Source organism: Ranitomeya imitator, chromosome 3 (assembly GCF_032444005.1).
Source record: "Ranitomeya imitator isolate aRanImi1 chromosome 3, aRanImi1.pri, whole genome shotgun sequence".
Classification (NCBI taxonomy): domain Eukaryota; kingdom Metazoa; phylum Chordata; class Amphibia; order Anura; family Dendrobatidae; genus Ranitomeya; species Ranitomeya imitator.
In genome coordinates this window covers 350493401-350512840 of record NC_091284.1, presented here as the reverse complement: position 1 = coordinate 350512840, position 19440 = coordinate 350493401, and the positions used below count along the sequence as shown (strand labels likewise).

Sequence of the window (19440 nt, the reverse complement as noted above, 5' to 3'; positions counted from 1 at the left end):
CAAATCCCCTACAAAATTTGGTATCACCAGAAAATTTTTCTGGCAGCGGGAGGCGAGAAAATGTCGGAACAGGGGTGGCAATGGGCAGGGTTGCTGCAGCCACGCTAGCAGCCTGTACAGCAACTGCGGTAACATCCACAGCTGAGGTTGCGCTCTCAAGAGCCGCCAACCTACCCTCCAGCTGCTGGATATACCGCAAGGATTGCTGTTTGTCCGTCATTACTAGCCAGACCCTGGCGCTAGTGTAATGTTAGGGCTAGCGGAACGCACCAAATAATAAGACAGATAGAGTATGGTGCGTTCGCAGCCCGGGGTCCACCGTGCAGAGATGGAACCTGCTGCCAAGTAATGACAGACTATATGGCGGTACTCATAAGTATACACACGTGGGTTAAACTTCACCCAGCGTGAAGGAAGCGATCCTGTTGCGTCACAGGACCGCGGTACCGCACATAGCGCGCGAGCAAGTAGTCAGCGAACTCAAGCCCAACTAGGATTGAAGTCCGATTAGACCCTTGCTGGCACAACACCGCAACTGGGTGTGTAAAGAAACTAAATAACAATTTTAAGGCACAAGAGTGCATGCGGTGCCGCACTGACGAACGCCACTAACCACCCAGGCTTGGGTAAGGAAAGCACAGAGGAAGTGCACGGCGCCGTACTGGCGGTCACAGCAACTGGACGCTGTAATGTGATTAGTGCTGTAGGCTAAGTCAGGCGCTAGATAGCAACCATACTCCTTCCGCGAACAGGCATTCAATAGGGTAGGGGTATCCAAGGACGACTTGCACTCACAACATACACACATTAACAATTGTACACTAGCGCATGGCCGTGCGGTCATGCGCAGTTTATATAGTTGCAGCACAGGAAGTGGCCACAGAAACTTTGCCCTTCCAAGACCTGCCAAGAGGACCAATGGAATGTGCTGCAGAGCCTGAGCACATGACCCTCGATCTCCAACGGGAGATCTTGCCCTGGGCATGCTCAGTGTGTGCAGACAAGGACTTAGTCCCAGAGAAGTCCGCTCGCTGCTGACCAGCACTGGCTTTAATGGCAGAAGCTGATGAAGCAGCAGTAACTCTCTGTACAGAGTGAGACTGAGCAAGACGCTGGGACCGACGTCCTTGCTGAGCAGACTCCACTGCGGCTGGATGAGAATGGGAGACCGCAGCGGAGACGGCCCGAGATTCCCCCTGTGCAGAAGTGGGAACTCGAGACCTAACAGTCGCTCAACCCTAGTAATGACTGTGAGTAAAGATGAAAGTCACAAACGCAGAAATGAGATAGGTTTCAGCAAAGGGAGGCACGACTTACTAAATAGACAGAGGATAGGAAAGGAATCTTTGTGGTCAGCACAAAAACCTACAAAAGACCACGCAGAGTGTGCAAAAGGGTCCTCCGCACCGACTCACGGTGCCACCCTGCATCCCAGAGCTTCCAGCTAGCAAGACAAAATCAAGATAACCAGCTGGACAAAGAAACAAGAACAATAATAACAATCAGGAACTTAGCTTCTGCAGAAGAAGACAGGACACCAGACAGATCCAGGAGCGAACTGAACCAATGCTAAAACATTGGCATGGAGAAACGATCTGAGTGGAGTTAAATAGAGAAGCCAACCAAAGGATAAACCACGTCACCTGTGTAAGGAACCTCAGAAGCAGCAGCTCCACTCACAGCCACCAGAGGGAGCCCACGAACCGAACTCACCGAAGTACCATTCATGACCACAGGAGGGAGCTCGACAACAAAATTCACAACAGGCTCCTTTGGCATTAATTGCTGCCTAGCATGGAGGCGATCAGTCTGTGGTACAGCTGAGGTGTTTTGAATGCCCAGGTTGCTTTGATAGCAGCCTTCAGCTTGTCTGTATTGTTGAGTCTGGTGTCTCTCATCTTCCTCTTAAAAATAGGAACGCCAACGCTCATAGCAAGTGAGCATTTCTGCTACACACAGGCGATCTGATCATCGCCTGTGTGTAGTAGAGGCGATCAGACAACTGCAGCTTCTAGTCTCCCATGAAGACTATTGAAGCATGCAAAAAGTAAAAAAAAGTTTTAAAAAATATAAAAGTTCAAATCACACCCCTTTTGCCCCATTCAAAATAATAATAAAAAAAAAAAATCAAATAGACACATATTTAGTTTCGCCGTGTGTAGAATTGCCTGAACTATCAATGTAAAAAAAATAATTAACCTGATCGCTAAATGGCATAACGAGAAAAAAATTCAAATGTCAGAATTACATTTTTTTGGTCACCGCGACATTGTACTAAAATGCAATGACGGGTGATCAAAAGATCGTATCTGCACCAAAATTATATCAATAAAAACGTCAGCATGGCACGCAAGAATTAAGCCCTCACCTAGCCCCAGATCACAAAAAATGGAGCTACTACGGGTCTCGAAAAGTGGCACCATTTTTTTTTAAACAAAGTTTGGATTTTTTTTCACCACTTAAATAGACAAGAACCTAGACATATTGGGTGTCCATGAACCCTTAATTACCTGGTGAATCATACTGGCAGGTCAGTTTTACTATTTAGTGAACATGATAAAAAAACAAACAAAAACAAGTGTGGAATTGAACTTTTTTTGCAATTTCACCGCACTTGGATTTTTTAATGTTTTCCAGTACATGATATGTTAAAACCAATGATGTCATTCAAAAGTACAACTTGTCCCACAAAAAACAAGCTCTCACATGGCCATTTTGACCAAAAAATAAAAAAGTTATGGCTCTGGGAAGAAGGGGAGCAAAAAACGAAAACATCTCTGGTCATGAAGAGGACTTTAAATGAAGAATCCACTTTTTACAATGTATAGGGTTGCGCAATTGTTAAACGTCAGCGCAGCCATGCAGAATCTTTGCATCGGTTAGATGTCTTTCACACCCATTTTTTTCTGAATATTTTGAAAAAAATTCTGTCATCAGCACTGAATAACATTGGTCCAAGTGGTAGCTGATAAAAAAAATCGGATAGTACTAGACTGATTCATATGCTGAAGTGAGTGAACCCTAAAGTAAACAATATTTTTTTGTATTGTATTGTATTACCTTCTCACGAAAGTGGTAAAGGGTCACGGCTTTTTGCCATGCTGTGATTGTCTTTCGTAGGGGTACCTCAAACTGTCCCGTGAACTGGGACCTTAACCTGACCTGAGGGTACTCTTGAAGGTAGAGAGGCCCTAGTCTTCTACCTTACTATGCTTCTGTTAAACCCTGACCTGTACCCTCCCCCACCCCATGGGGCATGGGACAAAAATGTAATATAAACAAAACAGAAAAACAGGGATAACAGAAACCCTCTATCTTACAAAAGCACTAACCAACAATAGGAATGAGGATAAGAACTGGGAGGAATAAACTAAATGGAAACAAGGACCCAGAGATAAACACACACATACTTCAGCAAACCACAGAACACTTCTACAACAACTCTACTTCAACCACTTAGCTTTAGCACACAGCACAGGAAGATAAATGTTTTACCTTCAGGGACAAGGAGGTCTGACCAGTTTATATAGGAAAATATACAAAATCTCGGGTTCAGAAACCATATTCAACGGGAATAGTCCTAAGGTTGTCTACGCGGACTAGTGTGGGCTATATAACTATGGAGCTCCCTATTAACATTAGAACATAGAAACATTGAGCACATGAACCACAAAAAATAAGTATTAATTAAAAAGATATATTTTTAATGACAAATCAGTTCATAAAAGACAATGCAAAACGTATCTCAAAATAGTTTTATCAATAACAGAGCTGTTCAAATCCGGTCAAAAAGGTGCACCAAAAATATTGTGTTACCCCACATGCACGAATAAAGGGAAGAAAAACATGGAATCATAATCTTCAATAAAGTATTCATTCTATAATGTTAGTGACGTCTAAGTTTTTTTTGTCCTAACAGTAGTGAAGCAAATCACATATTGATGGACGTGGGTGTCACACGCGCCCCTACGCACGTTTCCCGTCGGTTTCCTCAGGGGGCCAAGATGCGAAACGCGCGTAGGGGCACGTGTTACATCCACGTCCATGAATATGGGTAAGAACCTATAATGACATGACTTGATTCACCAATGTTAGGACTAAAAAACTTAGATGGTCACTTTGAACAGCTCTGTTATTGATAAAACTATTTTGTGATATGTTTTGCATTGTCTTCTATGAACTGATTTGTCATTAAAAATATATCTTTTTAGGAGAAGATAATGAACAGATCAGAAGTAGCTGAAATGCAGCTGTATGTTTCTGACCAGCATAGAAAGAGTCATTAAGCTCTTCAGCACCAGAAGAAACTAAATATATTTAATATGGGACATAATGCAACCTGTCTCCTCAGAGAGGAAGAGGACTCAAAATCTAGTGTTACCTACAGGAAGTAGCAATCTTAAATGTCAATATCGACTTTTCAACGAACCTTGTCATATGATAAAAGCCAAAGGCAGAATCTCAATTTGCAGACACAGTGTTTCAGGGTACTGCCCCTAATCAGTGCAAAGTGTGAGATCTGGTTAGCTGCTTGAGAGGCATCTGACCGTATTCCAAGAGGTATCCTTTCTCCTGGCGGAGAATGACATGTCAAGTCTGACATGCAGAGGCAAGGAGACTTTTAAGCCGCAATTCTCCTCTGGGAAATATACAAATTGTCTCTTCAGAGAGGAAGAAGACTAGAACTCTAGTGCCACCTATAGGAAGTAACAATCCTAAAAGTCACTATTGACCCTTTAATGAGCCTTGTCGGATGACTTAGGATAAAAGCCAAAACCAGAATCTCAATTTGCAGACACTGCATTTTGGGGTAATGTTTATTTAGCAAAATAGGGTCTGATTATCAAACCGTGTCCTGAGAATTGGCATAAAACTATTGGAAATGTTAACATTTTTTCGTACAGGGCCCTTTTTTTTTAAATTGTGGCTGATTTTGCACTTTTATGTCAGCTCCACTAACGTTTTGAAAATTGTGAGGAGCTTAACTACTATGACCCAACAATTTCATCAAAATTCAAACTTCATAATTGGAGTAAATTACAGCTCAAATGGTGTACAAAATATCAGTTTTGATGAATTGTCTCAGGAATGTTCAGCTTCTCAAGCAAAATTCGGTACTAATGTTGGTATTTCTTGCTGACTGCTTTCACGCATTGCTGTCACATGCTTTGATCAGAATGGAAATGTCTCACTTGCAGACCACCTCCTAATTAGAACTGTAGCCAGTTTATAAAATGTGAACTTCCTTGTTGATGAAAGTTGGAAAATGTCATTCTTTTATTCATTCTCTGCTCATACCAATTAAGGCTCTACTCATATCTGTGTTCTTCATTTCCATTGTTCTAATCTGTTATAGGAATAGAAAAGCAGAAATCATGACAGAGCCATATCCATGTCATGATAGACACCACCGTTGCTCAACATACCCTATTGGATGTATTGGCTTTCACGTTTCCTTCAAAGTGTCAAGCATTTTATCAGACAAATCAGCATTCTGTGCTATTTTGTACACTATGGCCCAGTTCATTAAGGCCGGCTTCACACTTGCGAGTTTTACGGGCGTAAGAGCGCAGAAACTACGTCCGTAAAACTCGCAAAAAATACGGCACAATTATTCTCTATGCCCCTGCTCCTATCTGCCGTATTTTACTGATCAGTATCATTCGGCTTTCTACGGCCGTACAAAATCGCAGCATGCTGCGTTTGTCACAGTACTGCGCAAGAAATACGCCAATGAAAGTCTATGGAAGCGTGAAAAATACGGATTACACACGGACCAGCAGTGTGACTTGCGAGAAATACGCAGCGCTGTTAGAGAGAAAAGCCGGTAATTCAGTGCGGTGTACAGTAAAATAACACTGACAGCTTACCGTCCAATAGGTAGAATAAATGTGTACACATAGAATAGGTGTATATATATATATATATGTCAGTGAGACACATATATGTATATATATTAATATTTATTCCAGCGCTATACAGCTTGAAAGCCGGTAATTCAATTACCGGCTTTTTCTTTCTCCTTCCTAAAACCCGACATGATTTGAGACATGGTTTACATACAGTAAACCATGTCTTCTCTCCATTTTTTTTGCAGATTCCACACTACTAATGTCAGTAGTGTGTATCTGCAAAATTTGCGAAGGAGGTTTTAGGAAGGAGAAAGAAAAAGCCGGTAATTGAATTACCGGCTTTCAAGCTGTATATCGCTGGAAAAAATATTAATATATATACATATATGTGTCTACTGATATATATATATATATATATATATATATAGACAGTATATATATATATTTTTTTCTTTTTGGGACACATGGATCACTTCTATAGCGGTATGTTGGTTTTGCAAGCCTGCGAGAAAACCACGCAGTACGGATGCCATACGGATTACATACGGAGGATGCCATTCGCAAAAAACGCTGACACACCCTGCCTACGGAGGAGCTACGGACCACTATTTTCGGGACTTTTCAGCGTATTACGGCCGTAATATACGGACCGTATTTTCATACGCTGAGTGTGAAGCCGGCCTAAGACTGGTGTTTCATTCACCAGTTTTAAAGATGGGAGTGAAGGAATCAGATGTGCTTAATACACTTACAGGCCCACATATTGTGAACCTTGTGAGGGACTAATTAGAGCTCCTTGTTAGGAAATGGAGTAACATTTATTGCATAAGGAACGGCGGCACTTGTAATAAATTTGTTGAACAGGCGTTGACAATCCCCATCTTACCCTCGCTCCTTCATAGATCCGCTTATTTTGGAGGATCTGCCTGAAACTGGTGGGAAAAAATGCCAATAGATTTAACATTTTTGTGCTACTTCGTGATGTTCAAAACTCTTGCAACATTTGAGGGTATTTAATGGTAGAATTCTGGATCAGGGCCTATATTTTATTGAATCGGCAACAGAAGCTCCCAATTATTTATTTATTATTCATTAATTAACTTATTAATTCATGAAATATGTGTAATTACATTAACCACAATTAGTCAACACGCTAGAAGTTAACCCACACATTCAGAGTATATTTTCAGAGAAGAAGAATTTTTAGAGATAAAAGCTGAAATCTTTCTTAAAATTCTTAAAATAACATTTTTACACTTCCACATCATAATTGTTTTCATATTCGTAATCCTAGATATTTTAATAAACGTTTTATTTTCTAAATGCAAGCACAAAGTCCTAATGTCATGTAACTGCCATCAAAAATTCTTACAAGATAGCTGCTGTTAGAACAATACATGACATAAAGTAAAGGCCCTTGTGTGTTAGATTGTACCAGTTGGTCAGTTTTTATTAATTTAGCACAGTGTTTCCCTCTACACCTTTGTATACGAGGTATACAGGTACAAGGTACTTTTCTGAACTATGCCATACAAGCACAGTTCATATTTGGAAGCTTATGTTTTATAGCAGTTAGTTCTTACAGACAGAAGGAATCCCTAGGAAAATTACCCAGAGTGAAGCTTCTAATCTGTAAACTCCTTGGATGCCATGGTCTGTATTGGCCAAAGCATCTTAGGGTGTAGGAGCTACCCTTGTCACGATTATAGATACTACCATAACTAAGGCATAGATATCCTATGACAATCTACAAGAATACTATTGTGGTATTACTTCTGGGGAAGAATGCCTTGGAGCTGAAATGTCTATGTACTGTTAATAAGGCATTGTGTTTTCTGCCATCTAGAGAGCACTGTTAGTCCTTAGTTTATATGTGTCTATGAGAACAGTTATTCATGTATCTCACTCTGCTAGGATGAGATAATTCTTTTAAAAAGTGTCTTGCATTTTTTTACATTCTACAACTGATTTCTCTTTAATTGCTCTTTTCCTCCAAAACAGGAGGGCTAGATTTAAGCGGTCCAACAGTGTGACGGCTGGAGTTCAGGCTGACTTGGAGCTTGAAGGCTTTCCTGGACTGACTGTTCCCACAGAAGACAAAGGCCTCCAGTTTGGACGTTCCTTTCAGCGACACTCCTCTGAGCCCTCAGACACCAGCCAGCAGTACTCAGTGTATAAGACAGTTCATACTCAAGGCCAATGGGCATACAGAGAAGACTATCAAATGCAGTATGATACAGGAGAAGAGTCTCGTCAGGAGTCCTGGATGGACAGAGGCACTCGGAGTCTCCCAGACTCTGGCAGAGCATCTCCGTGTCACAGGGATGGAGAGTGGTTCATTAAGATGTTGCAGGCAGAAGTAGAAAGGATGGAAGGATGGTGTCAGCAGATGGAAAGAGAGGCCGAAGAATATGATCTACCAGAAGAAAGTAAGTACTAACTTATCTTTTGATGAAGACTCATAATCAGTTACAGAGATGAGGGGTTGTCAAACAACATAAAAGTTATTGTAAAAAAAAACTAATGAATCTCTCCTGGAACATGCAACAAGCAACTGATGTAGTTGACATTGCACACATTGCTTTTTCATAGTACAGTTGAAACTAGAAGTTTATATACAATATATGAAAAGACACATACTGTGTGTATGTGTTTCTCAATATCTTATTCTGGCATTTAGCAAATATTAATAACTATGGTAATCCTAATTAACCTAAAATGGGAAAGGTTTATACTGATTACATGTCAGATATTGAGAAAAACATGCATGTGTCTTTTTATATAGTGTATGTAAACTTCTAGTTTCAACTATACATGGCTCTAATAAGCTATATCTTACTTAGTTGTATTGCATATAATTTGTAACTGCATCAATGTGATTATGCATAGAGAATAGTGATGAGCGAACGTGCTCGGATAACGTCTTATCCGAGCATGCACTGGTGCTAACCGAGTGTCTTCGGCGTGCTCAAATAATATGTTCAAGATCCTACAGCTAGCAGCTGAGCATGGCCGTATAAGACCATATCCAAGCACGTTCACTCATCACTCACAGAGAACACTATATCTGACATCAACAGAATTATGAGGGATTTTCATAAAACCTCATAAAATTGGCATATAAAAGATGCAATTCCTACACAATGTATGGTTGGGCAAAAATATTGCAACTTTGATTTTTAGGGGCTCGCTGACATAGATTTCTGTATGACATAGGGCATCCTAAAATATACACCTATTAGTAAAGTTGGTTTATCACACAGCTGCAGACTGGCATAATGTACAGTAGACAGACCCCTTCAGTCTTCATTCCAGGTTTGGAATTATATTGAGTTGGTGGAGAAACCAGTGGTATTGCTATTTCTCCAAAGTGTCCCAGGAGCCGTTTTTCAAAACAAAAATGTAGCTCATGGTATTATGGTCAGCCTCTGTGGCTTACTTGTGCTACCAATGCCGGGAGCGTCTCCAGACTTGTCTTACATCAATCACATATTGCATTTCATTAGTAGGCAATTGCAAAGGTATCTGCCAACAGAGGATCATGATGATTTGCGTGCCCAAGTGCATTCAATGGCGCAGACCATTCCTCAGATAACCATTAATAATTTAATTGGTAGCATATAAATGTGTGTGAGAGCCTGTATTTCTGCTCATGACACTCATTCTTGATACGTGACTAGTAAAGCGCTGCACAATAAGGAGCTGTATGGCAACTGTGGGCATAGCCTTAGCTATATGATATAAGTGTTCCCCAGACATGGAAGTAAAGCGTTGCAACATTACTTTGCAGTAATACTCAACCTGTGACAAGCATCTACTTACAGGAGCTAGAGCATAGCCGAGGTACCAGTTTGTGAGGAGAAGTCAGCAGAAAAAAAACATTGACAGATTTATGAATGCCTTAGCACTGCTTGATATTTATGTGCATTTCTATTTTTTTAAATTAGGTCAGATCAGTAAAGCCATATACAGTGCCTTGCGAAAGTATTCAGCCCCCTTGAACTTTTCAACCTTTTCCAACATATCATGCTTCAAACATAAAGATACCAAATGTAAATTTTTGGTGGAGAATCAACAACAAGTGTAACACAATTGTGAAGTTGAATGAAATTTATTACTTATTTTAAATTTTTGTGGAAATTCAAAAACTGAAAAGTGGGGCGTGCAATATTATTCGGCCCCTTTACTTTCAGTGCAGCAAACTCACTCCAGAAGTTCATTGTGGATCTCTGAATGATCCAATGTTGTCTTAAATGCCTAATGATGATAAATATAATCAACCTGTGTGTAATCAAGTCTCCGTATAAATGCACCTGCTCTGTGATAGACTCAGGGTTCTGTTTGAAGCACAGAGAGCATCATGAAGACCAAGGAACACACCAGGCAGGTCCATGATACTGTTGTGGAGAAGTTTAAAGCTGGATTTGGATACAAAATGATTTCCAAAACTTTAAACATCCCAAGGAGCACTGTGCAAGCGATCATATTGAAATGGAAGGAGTATCATACCACTGCAGATCTACCAAGACCCAGCCGTTCCTCTAAACTTTCATCTCAAACAAGGAGAAGACTGATCAGAGATGCAGCCAAGAGGCCCATGATCACTCTGGATGAACTGCAAAGATCTACAGCTGAGGTGGGACAGTCTGTCCATAGGACAACAATCAGTCGTACACTGCACAAATCTGGCCTTTATGGAAGAGTGGCAAGAAGAAAGCCATTTCTCAAAGAGATCCATAAAAAGTGTTGTTTAAAGTTTGCAACAAGCCACCTGGGAGACACACCAAACATGTGGAAGAAGGTGCTCTGGTCAGATGAAACCAAAATCGAACTTTTTGGCAACAATGCCAAACGATATGTTTGGCATAAAGGCAACACAGCTCATCACCCTGAACACACCATCCCCACTGTCAAACATGGTGGTGGCAGAATCATGGTTTTGGCCTGCTTTTCTTCAGTAGGGACAGGGGAGATGATTAAAATTGATGGGAAGATGGATGGAGCCAAATACAGGACCATTCTTGAAGAAAACCTGTTGGAGTCTGCAAAAGAGCTGACACTGGGACGGAGATTTGTCTTCCAACAAGACAATGATCCCAAATATAAAGCAAAATCTACATTGGAATGGTTCACAAATAAACGTATCCAGGTGTTAGAATGGCCAAGTCAAAGTCCAGACCTCAATCCAATCGAGAATCTGTGGAAAGAGCTGAAAATTGCTGTTCACAAACTATCTCCATCAAACCTCACTGAGCTCGAGCTGTTTGCCAAGGAAGAATGGCCAAGAATTTTTAGTCTCTCGATGTACAAAACTGATAGAGACATACCCCAAGTGACTTGCAGCTGTAATTGCAGCAAAAGGTGGCACAACAAAGTATTAAGTTAAAGGGGCCGAAAAATATTGCACGCCCCACTTTTCAGTTTTTGAATTTCCACAAAAATGTAAAATAACCAATAAATTTCATTCAACTTCACAATTGTGTTCCACTTGTTGTTAATTCTTCACCAAAAATTTACATTTGGTATCTTTATGTTTGAAGCATGGTATGTGGGAAAAAGTTGAAAAGTTCAAGGGTGCCGAATACTTTTGCAACGCACTGTATATACTGACTTGAATAAGTATTAGTACTTTAGTATATTATTTAACTGTTAAGCTGGCCATACATATTGGATAGTTGTTAGCCAAATGATCGTTTGGCAGTCATCTATCTCTTGTCACTAGCGTAGCTTGGCTGAGCTTGTACAGTATGCGTTCTGTATGGGGTGAGTGAGTATGCAGCTGTCCAACACTACTAAGCTGCAGCTTTCTCCAAGGCACATTTTGATCACTTACATTTTGGCCAAACCGTCTCTTCCAACTTCATTTGTCAGGTTCGGAAAACCCCCAATACTAGATGGTAGGGCTGTCCTGCTGAAATCGGCTCAATTTCATGAGAATCAGCATGAAGTAAATGGTAGCATTGCTTCTGTAGGTGACTATCTAATCATATGGTGACATACTGATTCTGCAGTAAGAATTCACGTTTGTTGATATACTAGTCTCAGCATGTCTTGGCTGCAGCTCTCACTGCCTGCTTGGTTTTGTAGAGAGCTGAACTCACTTGACAACAGATGCAGGCAGATGAGGCACATGCCCAGTCATTTACTTTTCTGTAGTATTTAAATTCTATTGAGCTTGCACACACTTTGAACTAGTTCACAACTGTGAGAAAGTGAGCATGTGCAAGATTGTAGTAATTTCTTGGGAGGACCATTTGTAAACTCTGGACAGCAACAATAAATACTGTAGCTGCAATGACAGAGTCCACTAGCTAAAAGGATGGGAACAGTAGCACTGTGTTAGGCCTAGCGGAATGCACCAAATAAGTAAATAGATAGAATAAGGTGCGTTCGCAGCCCGGGGTCCACCGTGCAGATATGGAACCTGCTGCTAAGTAATGACGGACTATATGGCGGTACAATGAGGATACACACATGGGTTAACTTCACCCTGTGTGAAATAAGCGATACCTGTTAAGTCACAGGGTCGCGGTACCGCACAGAGAGCGCAAGCAAGGAATCACAGAACTCTTTCCCAGGACACAGGATTAGAGTTCGCGTAGACCTCTTGCGATCGACACCACAATTGGGGTATCAGAGTAACTAATATGCACAGAAGTGCGTGCTGTTCCACACTGGCGGATGCCACTAACCACCCAGACTTGGGTAAGGTAAGCGCTCTAATAGCGCACGGCGCTGCACTGGCAGTCACAGCAGTTAGACGCTGTTTGCGTGTGGCTTTGTGCTGATAGCTTAGCCGGGCGCTAGATAGCAGATATCCACCTTTCGCGAGCAGTCATACACAAGGGAGGGGATGTTTAAAGAACGACTTGCACTCATCAACACACACACATATTCAAATGTATACTAGCGCATGGCCGTGCGGCCATGCAAACCTTTTATAGCTGCAGCAAGTACAGGACCTTCCAAGAAGGACCAATGGGAGTCTGCCACAGAAGAAGAACACCTTCAGGGCCTTCCTAGAGGACCAATGGGATTTGCTGCAGTATCTAAGCATGTGACTCCCGACCTCCAATGGGAGGTCGTCCCGTGGGCATGTTCAGAAAGGGAAAAGCTGGACTTAGTCCCAGAAAGACCTGCTAGCTGCTGAACATTGCTGGCTACAAGGACAGAGCCTTGAAGGGTAGTAGTAACCAGTTGTCCAGTATTAGCCTGAGCTAGACGCTGGGACTGACGTCTCCACTGCGGCTGGAGAAGAATGGGAGACCGCAGCGGAGATGGTTTGAGATTCCGCCCGTGCAGAGGCAGGAACTCGACACCTAACACACTGTCGTACAGTGATTGATGGCAAACTTGAGCATAGTTATCTACAGGAAAAGACTATTTTTATTGTCAGATAGGACAACTTTTAATGAAAACTGTGGAAAAAAGGTGCAAATAGTGACAAATATGCAGTCAATTTTTTGTTCTTTACTTTTTTGTTGTTTACCCAAATTGGAACGTAATGAGAAAAACAGACAGGCTCTTCAAGGATGCACAGCACAGGCAAATTTAGTATTAAAAAGGTGAAATATTGCAAATCACACTCCTCAAAGTAGTCGTAGATTTCACTTTCAGATAGTTCAAAATGCATGAGAGAAAGCAATGTAGATGGGCAGTGTAGATGTATGCACGTTCTAGACCAGGGTGTTAGCACTGTCTCTTCTTTGGACATATGGACTCATGCTGCCCTTTCCTGATGAACCCGGTTGGGAGAAACTCGTTGGGAAATCATGGAGGGACAGTCTAAGGCTGGTTTTACATTTGCATCTGAGTACGCAGCGTTTCATCCACATAGATCCACATGTGTCCTGCGTACATATCTTTAATATGGTGTATGCAGGGACATGCGTTTGCATGCGTTCTCCTGCGGATGCGTATGCATGTGTTGTTTCTCGATGTCCGTCGGGGTCCGGCGAACGCAACATGTTGCATTTTTGGAAGCGTCAAAAATTTGTCAAATATGTGCAGACATGTGTATGTGGATGAGTGCTTTAAAAAAAGGATTACTGTCTATGGGAATGCATGCATACTCATGCGTACTTCGGACTGCACATGTCCAGGAACTGATTGAGACACGCCCATTGAGACACGCCCTCCTGGAAATATTGAACGGATGCGCATAAAAATCGCAAATGCAGGCAAAAAACACACAAATGCAAGCACATGCAGCATTTTTTGCCATTATACGTAAGCTGATGCGGATAAAAAACACTGCGATTGCATGTGCTTTTGCATGTGTTTGCGGTTGTGGATGATATGCTGCGTACATAGATGCAAATGTGAAACCAACCTTAGACTTCCTGAAGGACAGGGACAGCTGTGGACTGCCCTGGTCAGGGCAGGAGTTACGGGGACAAATCAAGGCCACCTTAGTGTATAAAGTCTTTTTTTGTGGGGTCATTACCTGCTTGCCGAGGTAACTACATTGAAACCTCTACATTTGTGAGATTGTTCCTTTTTTACTCAGATCCCCGATACCAATGCAAGTCAATGGGACACAAATATCGGAATGTAAATAAGCCCTTTCTGTCCTTCTACATCCTGTTCCAGAGGGGGGAAGAGTGTGTGCGGTGCATGGGCGGACACTGTGCTTGTCTGTGTGTGCGGGCGGGGTCTGTGTGGGGCCTGCCAGGGATCTGTACAGGCCTCTCGGGGGTCGGTGCGTGCCTCCCGGGGGTCTATGCGGCGTGCGGGCTCTGTGTGGCATGCGGGGCTCTGTGCGTGTGTGCCGGGCTCTGTGCGGCGTGCCGGGGCTTTTTGCAGCGTGCCGGGGCTCTGTGCGGCATGCTGGTGCTCTGTGCGGCATGCCGAGGCTTTTTGCAGTGTGCCGGGCTCTGTGCGGCATGCCGGGGCTCTGTGCAGCGTGCGGGGCTCTGTGCAGCGATGCCGGGGCTGTGCGGCATTCCGGGGCTCTGTGCGGCGTGCCGGGGCTGTGTGCGACGTGCGGGGCTCTGTGCGGTGTGCGGGGCTCTGTGCGGCGTGCTGGGGCCCTGTGCAGCGTACCGGGGCTCTGTGCCTGTGTGCAGGCATCGTCCGATGGGACTACAAGTCCCATTGGACGATGCCTACTGCAGTGACAGTGAATGACACATTAGCCAATGATGGGACAGTAGTAGTCCCATCATCCGGCTAATGTGTTGAATACATACATGCTACATACATGGTACACACATACTACAAGTAAAGAAGCTGCGGAGACACCATCACGTGTTTCTCGACGCAAGCAGTGAATAGCCAGGCCTTTCCCCGGGAAGGAACAACCACGGGAAGGGCAGCATCCTATGAAGGAAAGCCACCTATGCCAAGCGGAGTTTTTGCCCCTCATCAGTGTGGACATACTACATACATGCATACTACATACATGCTACATACATGCTACATACTACATACATGCTACATACATGCTACATACATGCTACATACATGCTACATACATGCTACATACATGCTACATACATACTACATATATACTACATACTACATACTGTACATACTACATACATACTATGTATGTAGTATGTGTGTAGCATGTATGTAGCATGTACAGTATGTATTCAACACATTAGCCGGATTATGGGACTAGTACTGTCCCATCACTGTCACTGTAGTAGGCATCGTCCGATGGGACTTGTAGTCCCATTGGACGATGCCTGCACACAGGCAGAGAGTCCCGGCATGCTGCACAGAGCCCCGGCACGCCGCACAGAGCCCCGCACGCCGCAGAGCCCCGACAAACACGCACAGAGCACCGCATACACGCACAGAACCCTGCACGCTGCACAGAGCCCCGGCACGCCACACAAAGCCCCGGCACACCGCACAGAGCCCTGGCACGCCGCACAGAGCCCCGGCACACACGCACAGAGCCCTGGCAGGCCCGCACAGAGCCCCGGCAGGCCCGTACAGAGCCCCGGCACACATGCACAGAGCCCCGCACGCCGCACAGAGCCCCAACACGCCGCACAGAGCCCCAACACGCCGCACAGACCCCCGGGAGGCACGCACAGACCCCCCACGGTCACGCACAGACCCTGCCCGCACACACACACACAGTCTCTGTCCACGCACCGCCCGCACTCCATTATAGTGTATCATTGTACTATAGGAACTTCCGATTCTGGTATCCGATATCGCAAAAGTATCGGAACTCGGTATTGGAATTCCGATACAGCGAATATCGGCCAATACCCGATATTTGCAGTATCGGAATGCTCAACACTACTCCTAGATTTATTCTGTCATTGATATTTGGTATGCTAATAGACAGGTTGTTAATAGTGGTCGATTTTTCTTGTTTGAATGGGGCAGCATTTTGCGGTTATACACCGCCTCTGTTGAAACTGACCTCTGTCAGGTTAGGATCAACATTCACATACCTTATTGGTATAGACCCCCTCTGTTGAGACTGACCATTGTCAAAGTAAGATCATTATCAATACTTTTGTTACCTATAGGTTATAATTGTTTCATTTTCATTCACATGTTTTGTTATAGGTTATTTTAGTAAATTAGAGGCAGATGAATTATTTTAACATATTTTTATTCAAAGCTTTGTTTTAATAACACACAGCTTTTTGCTATAGTTCAACATGCACCAGATCTAATAGGAGGTATGGACAATTAAATACTAGTGTTGAGCATTCCGATACCGCAAGTATCGGGTATCGGCCGATACTTGCGGTATCGGAATTCCGATACCGAGATCCGATATTTTTGTGATATCGGGTATCGGTATCGAATCAATAGGGATGTGTAAAATAAAGAATTAAAATAAAAAATATTGATATGCTCACCTCTCCGGCGGCCCCTGGACTTCACGCTGCTAACCGGGAGGCTTCTTTGTTTAAAAAGCGCGCCTTTTGGACCTGTGAATGACGTCCCGGCTTCTGATTGGTCGCGTGCCGCCCATGTGACCGGCACGCGACCAATCAGAGGCCGCGACGTCATTCGCAGGTCCTCAATTCCTAGAATTAGCAGTTTTGTGAATGAGAATGACGTCGCGGCTTCTGATTGGCCGCGTGCCGCCCATGTGACCGGCACGCGGCCAATCAGAAGCCGCGACGTCATTCTCATTCACAAAACTGCTAATTCTAGGAATTGAGGACCTGCGAATGACGTCGCGGCCTCTGATTGGTCGCGTGCCGGTCACATGGGCGGCACGCGACCAATCAGAAGCCGGGACGTCATTCACAGGTCCGAAAGGCGCGCTTTTTAAACAAAGAAGCCTCCCGGTTAGCAGCGTGAAGTCCAGGGGCCGCCGGAGAGGTGAGCATATCAATATTTTTTATTTTAATTCTTTATTTTACACATCCCTATGGATCCCAGGGCCTGAAGGAGAGTTTCCTCTCCTTCAGACCCTGGGAACCATGAGAATACCTTCCGATACTTGATGTCCCATTGACTTGTATTGGTATCGGATATCGGTATCGGCGATATCCGATATTTTTCGGGTATCGGCCGATGCTATCCGATACCGATACTTTCAAGTATCGGACGGTATCGCTCAACACTATTAAATACACGTCCTTAGTAAATCTGGGCTTTTGAGACAATAAAGGGGTGTTACGATGCCACATATTTATAGCATATCTATTGGATATTCCATAAATGCCTGATATATGCAGGTCCCAAGCTTGCTTGTTTTTTACGACTCCCATTAATGTGAATGGTGAAAGCTGTATTTGCATGGCAACCTTTTCATTCATGGCTACTTAAGACAGCACCCTGTTTTTTAGATATGGTGTGAACTGCATTTATCACATATGTATGACATAACATTTTGATACGCCATAACTGCATGAGGTAGGACATTTACCCCTTTAAATGTCTTGTAAAGGGTTACTATGAGTTCCATATGTGATCGGTAGATGACAAGATTGTTCTTTGGTTTGAAAAGGTCAAATCTGCACGTGTTCAAACATTTATTAGTCAAGCCTTTCATTTGCATACCAGAGTGCCAAGTTTTGAGAGTGTTCGGAGTCTCTCAGTGTTGCATTAGAAAGCAGATGCCATGGATTGCATAATGCGACCGCATCTATATGGCTGTGAATGCATCAGTAGGTTTGTCCTAAGCTTTTCCTCTCGGGTCAATCAATTAGCTGGTTGATATTTGCAGTATTTCTAAAATGTGGAGAACGAAGGGATATTTTTATGACAGTCTATTATGACATTATTGTTAATAGGCAGGCTGAGCTAAAATGAATAACAGATGTGAGTGGTATAAAACTGCAAAATGAAATAAAACCATGTTTTGAAGCTTAGAACTAACCAAATAACAGTTCTTGTCAGTAATTTTTATTAAAATAGTCCAGTACTGACATACTTTACAAAAATCTACCCTGAGGGTATGTTCAGATGGCATTTTTTGAAAAGTTTTTTGGTTAAAAGAAAGGGCCTGACGACTCTTTATGCATTTTCCGCTATGAAGACGGATCATACTTTACAATAGATGATAATGGGGAGACTACTGTTTGCGGCATTTATGCATCATGCATACTGTTAGGTGTCAAGTTCCCGCAGCTCCACAGGGGGAATCTTGAACCATGTCTTCTGCGGTCTCCCATTCTACCTCAGCCGTAGAGAAGCCTGCTCAGCAGAGATATCGGTCCCAGCGTCTGGCTCAGGCTGATACTGTACGTCTGGTTGCTGCTACTGTCCCAGGTTCAGCCATTGTAACCAGCATTGATCAGCGGTGAGCAGGCGCTCAAGGGACTAAGTCCTGCTTTTCATCTACTGAGCATGCCCGTTGGACGACTTCTCATTGGAGGACGGAGGTCACATGATCAGGTCCTGTAGCGGCTCTCATTGGACCACTGTGAAGGTCCCAGAAGGCTGCATTTATAAAAGGTTTGCATGGCTGCTTGGCCATGCACTAATATAAACCTAATATTGTGTGTATGTGTGTGTGTGTATGCATGTGTTATCTAGTGACAGCTCCTAATGATTCCCTTCCCTAGTGTTTTTGTATGTGATTGGGTGTTTGGAGCTGACTAGCGCCAGATAGGGCAATCCAGCACAAGAGCACAAAATACTGCATCATTTCAGCAGCGTTCACCAGTGCTGTGCCATGCGCAACTAGTATGCTTTCAAGGCCCTAGTAAGGGTGGTTAGTGGCATCACCAGTGGGGCGTTGCGTGCACCTAGTGCACTAAATCTATTAGAATTTAGTTGTCCCCTGACACCGCAGTTGTGGTGCTGAGCGCTAGTGGGTCTAGAGGGACTCCAACCCTGTGTCCTTGGGGTAGAGTCCTGTGACCAAACACTAGCGTTCACTCTGCGGTATTGCGGCCCTGTGACACAACAGGGTTCGCTGTTGCTGTTCAGTCTGATAGCATGTCCACTGCCACCCCTGTTCCAATCTTATCCCACCTCCCGCTGCCAGTTAAGTTTTGTGGTGATAGCAAGTCATGTATGGGATTCGTGAGCCAGTGTGCTAAACACCTTGAGCTCCTGGCTGCACTTTTCCCCTCAGAGTGGGCCATGGTGGGATTCATAATATCCCTTCTGTTGGACAGGGCATTAGAGTGGGCCACGCCGCTGTGGGATC

General features: G+C 43.5%; 1 protein-coding gene across 5 annotated transcripts in view; it reads left to right on the top strand.

The window, feature by feature from the left end:
- Positions 1-19440, top strand: part of DLGAP3 (DLG associated protein 3) — a 764134-nt gene that overhangs the window by 681990 nt on the left and 62704 nt on the right. For all 5 annotated transcript variants that reach the window (XM_069756813.1, XM_069756811.1, XM_069756807.1 and 2 more), the window contains one exon: positions 7854-8281. In XM_069756813.1, coding sequence (XP_069612914.1) covers positions 7854-8281 — 428 coding nt within the window. The remainder of the gene's footprint in view (positions 1-7853; positions 8282-19440) is intronic.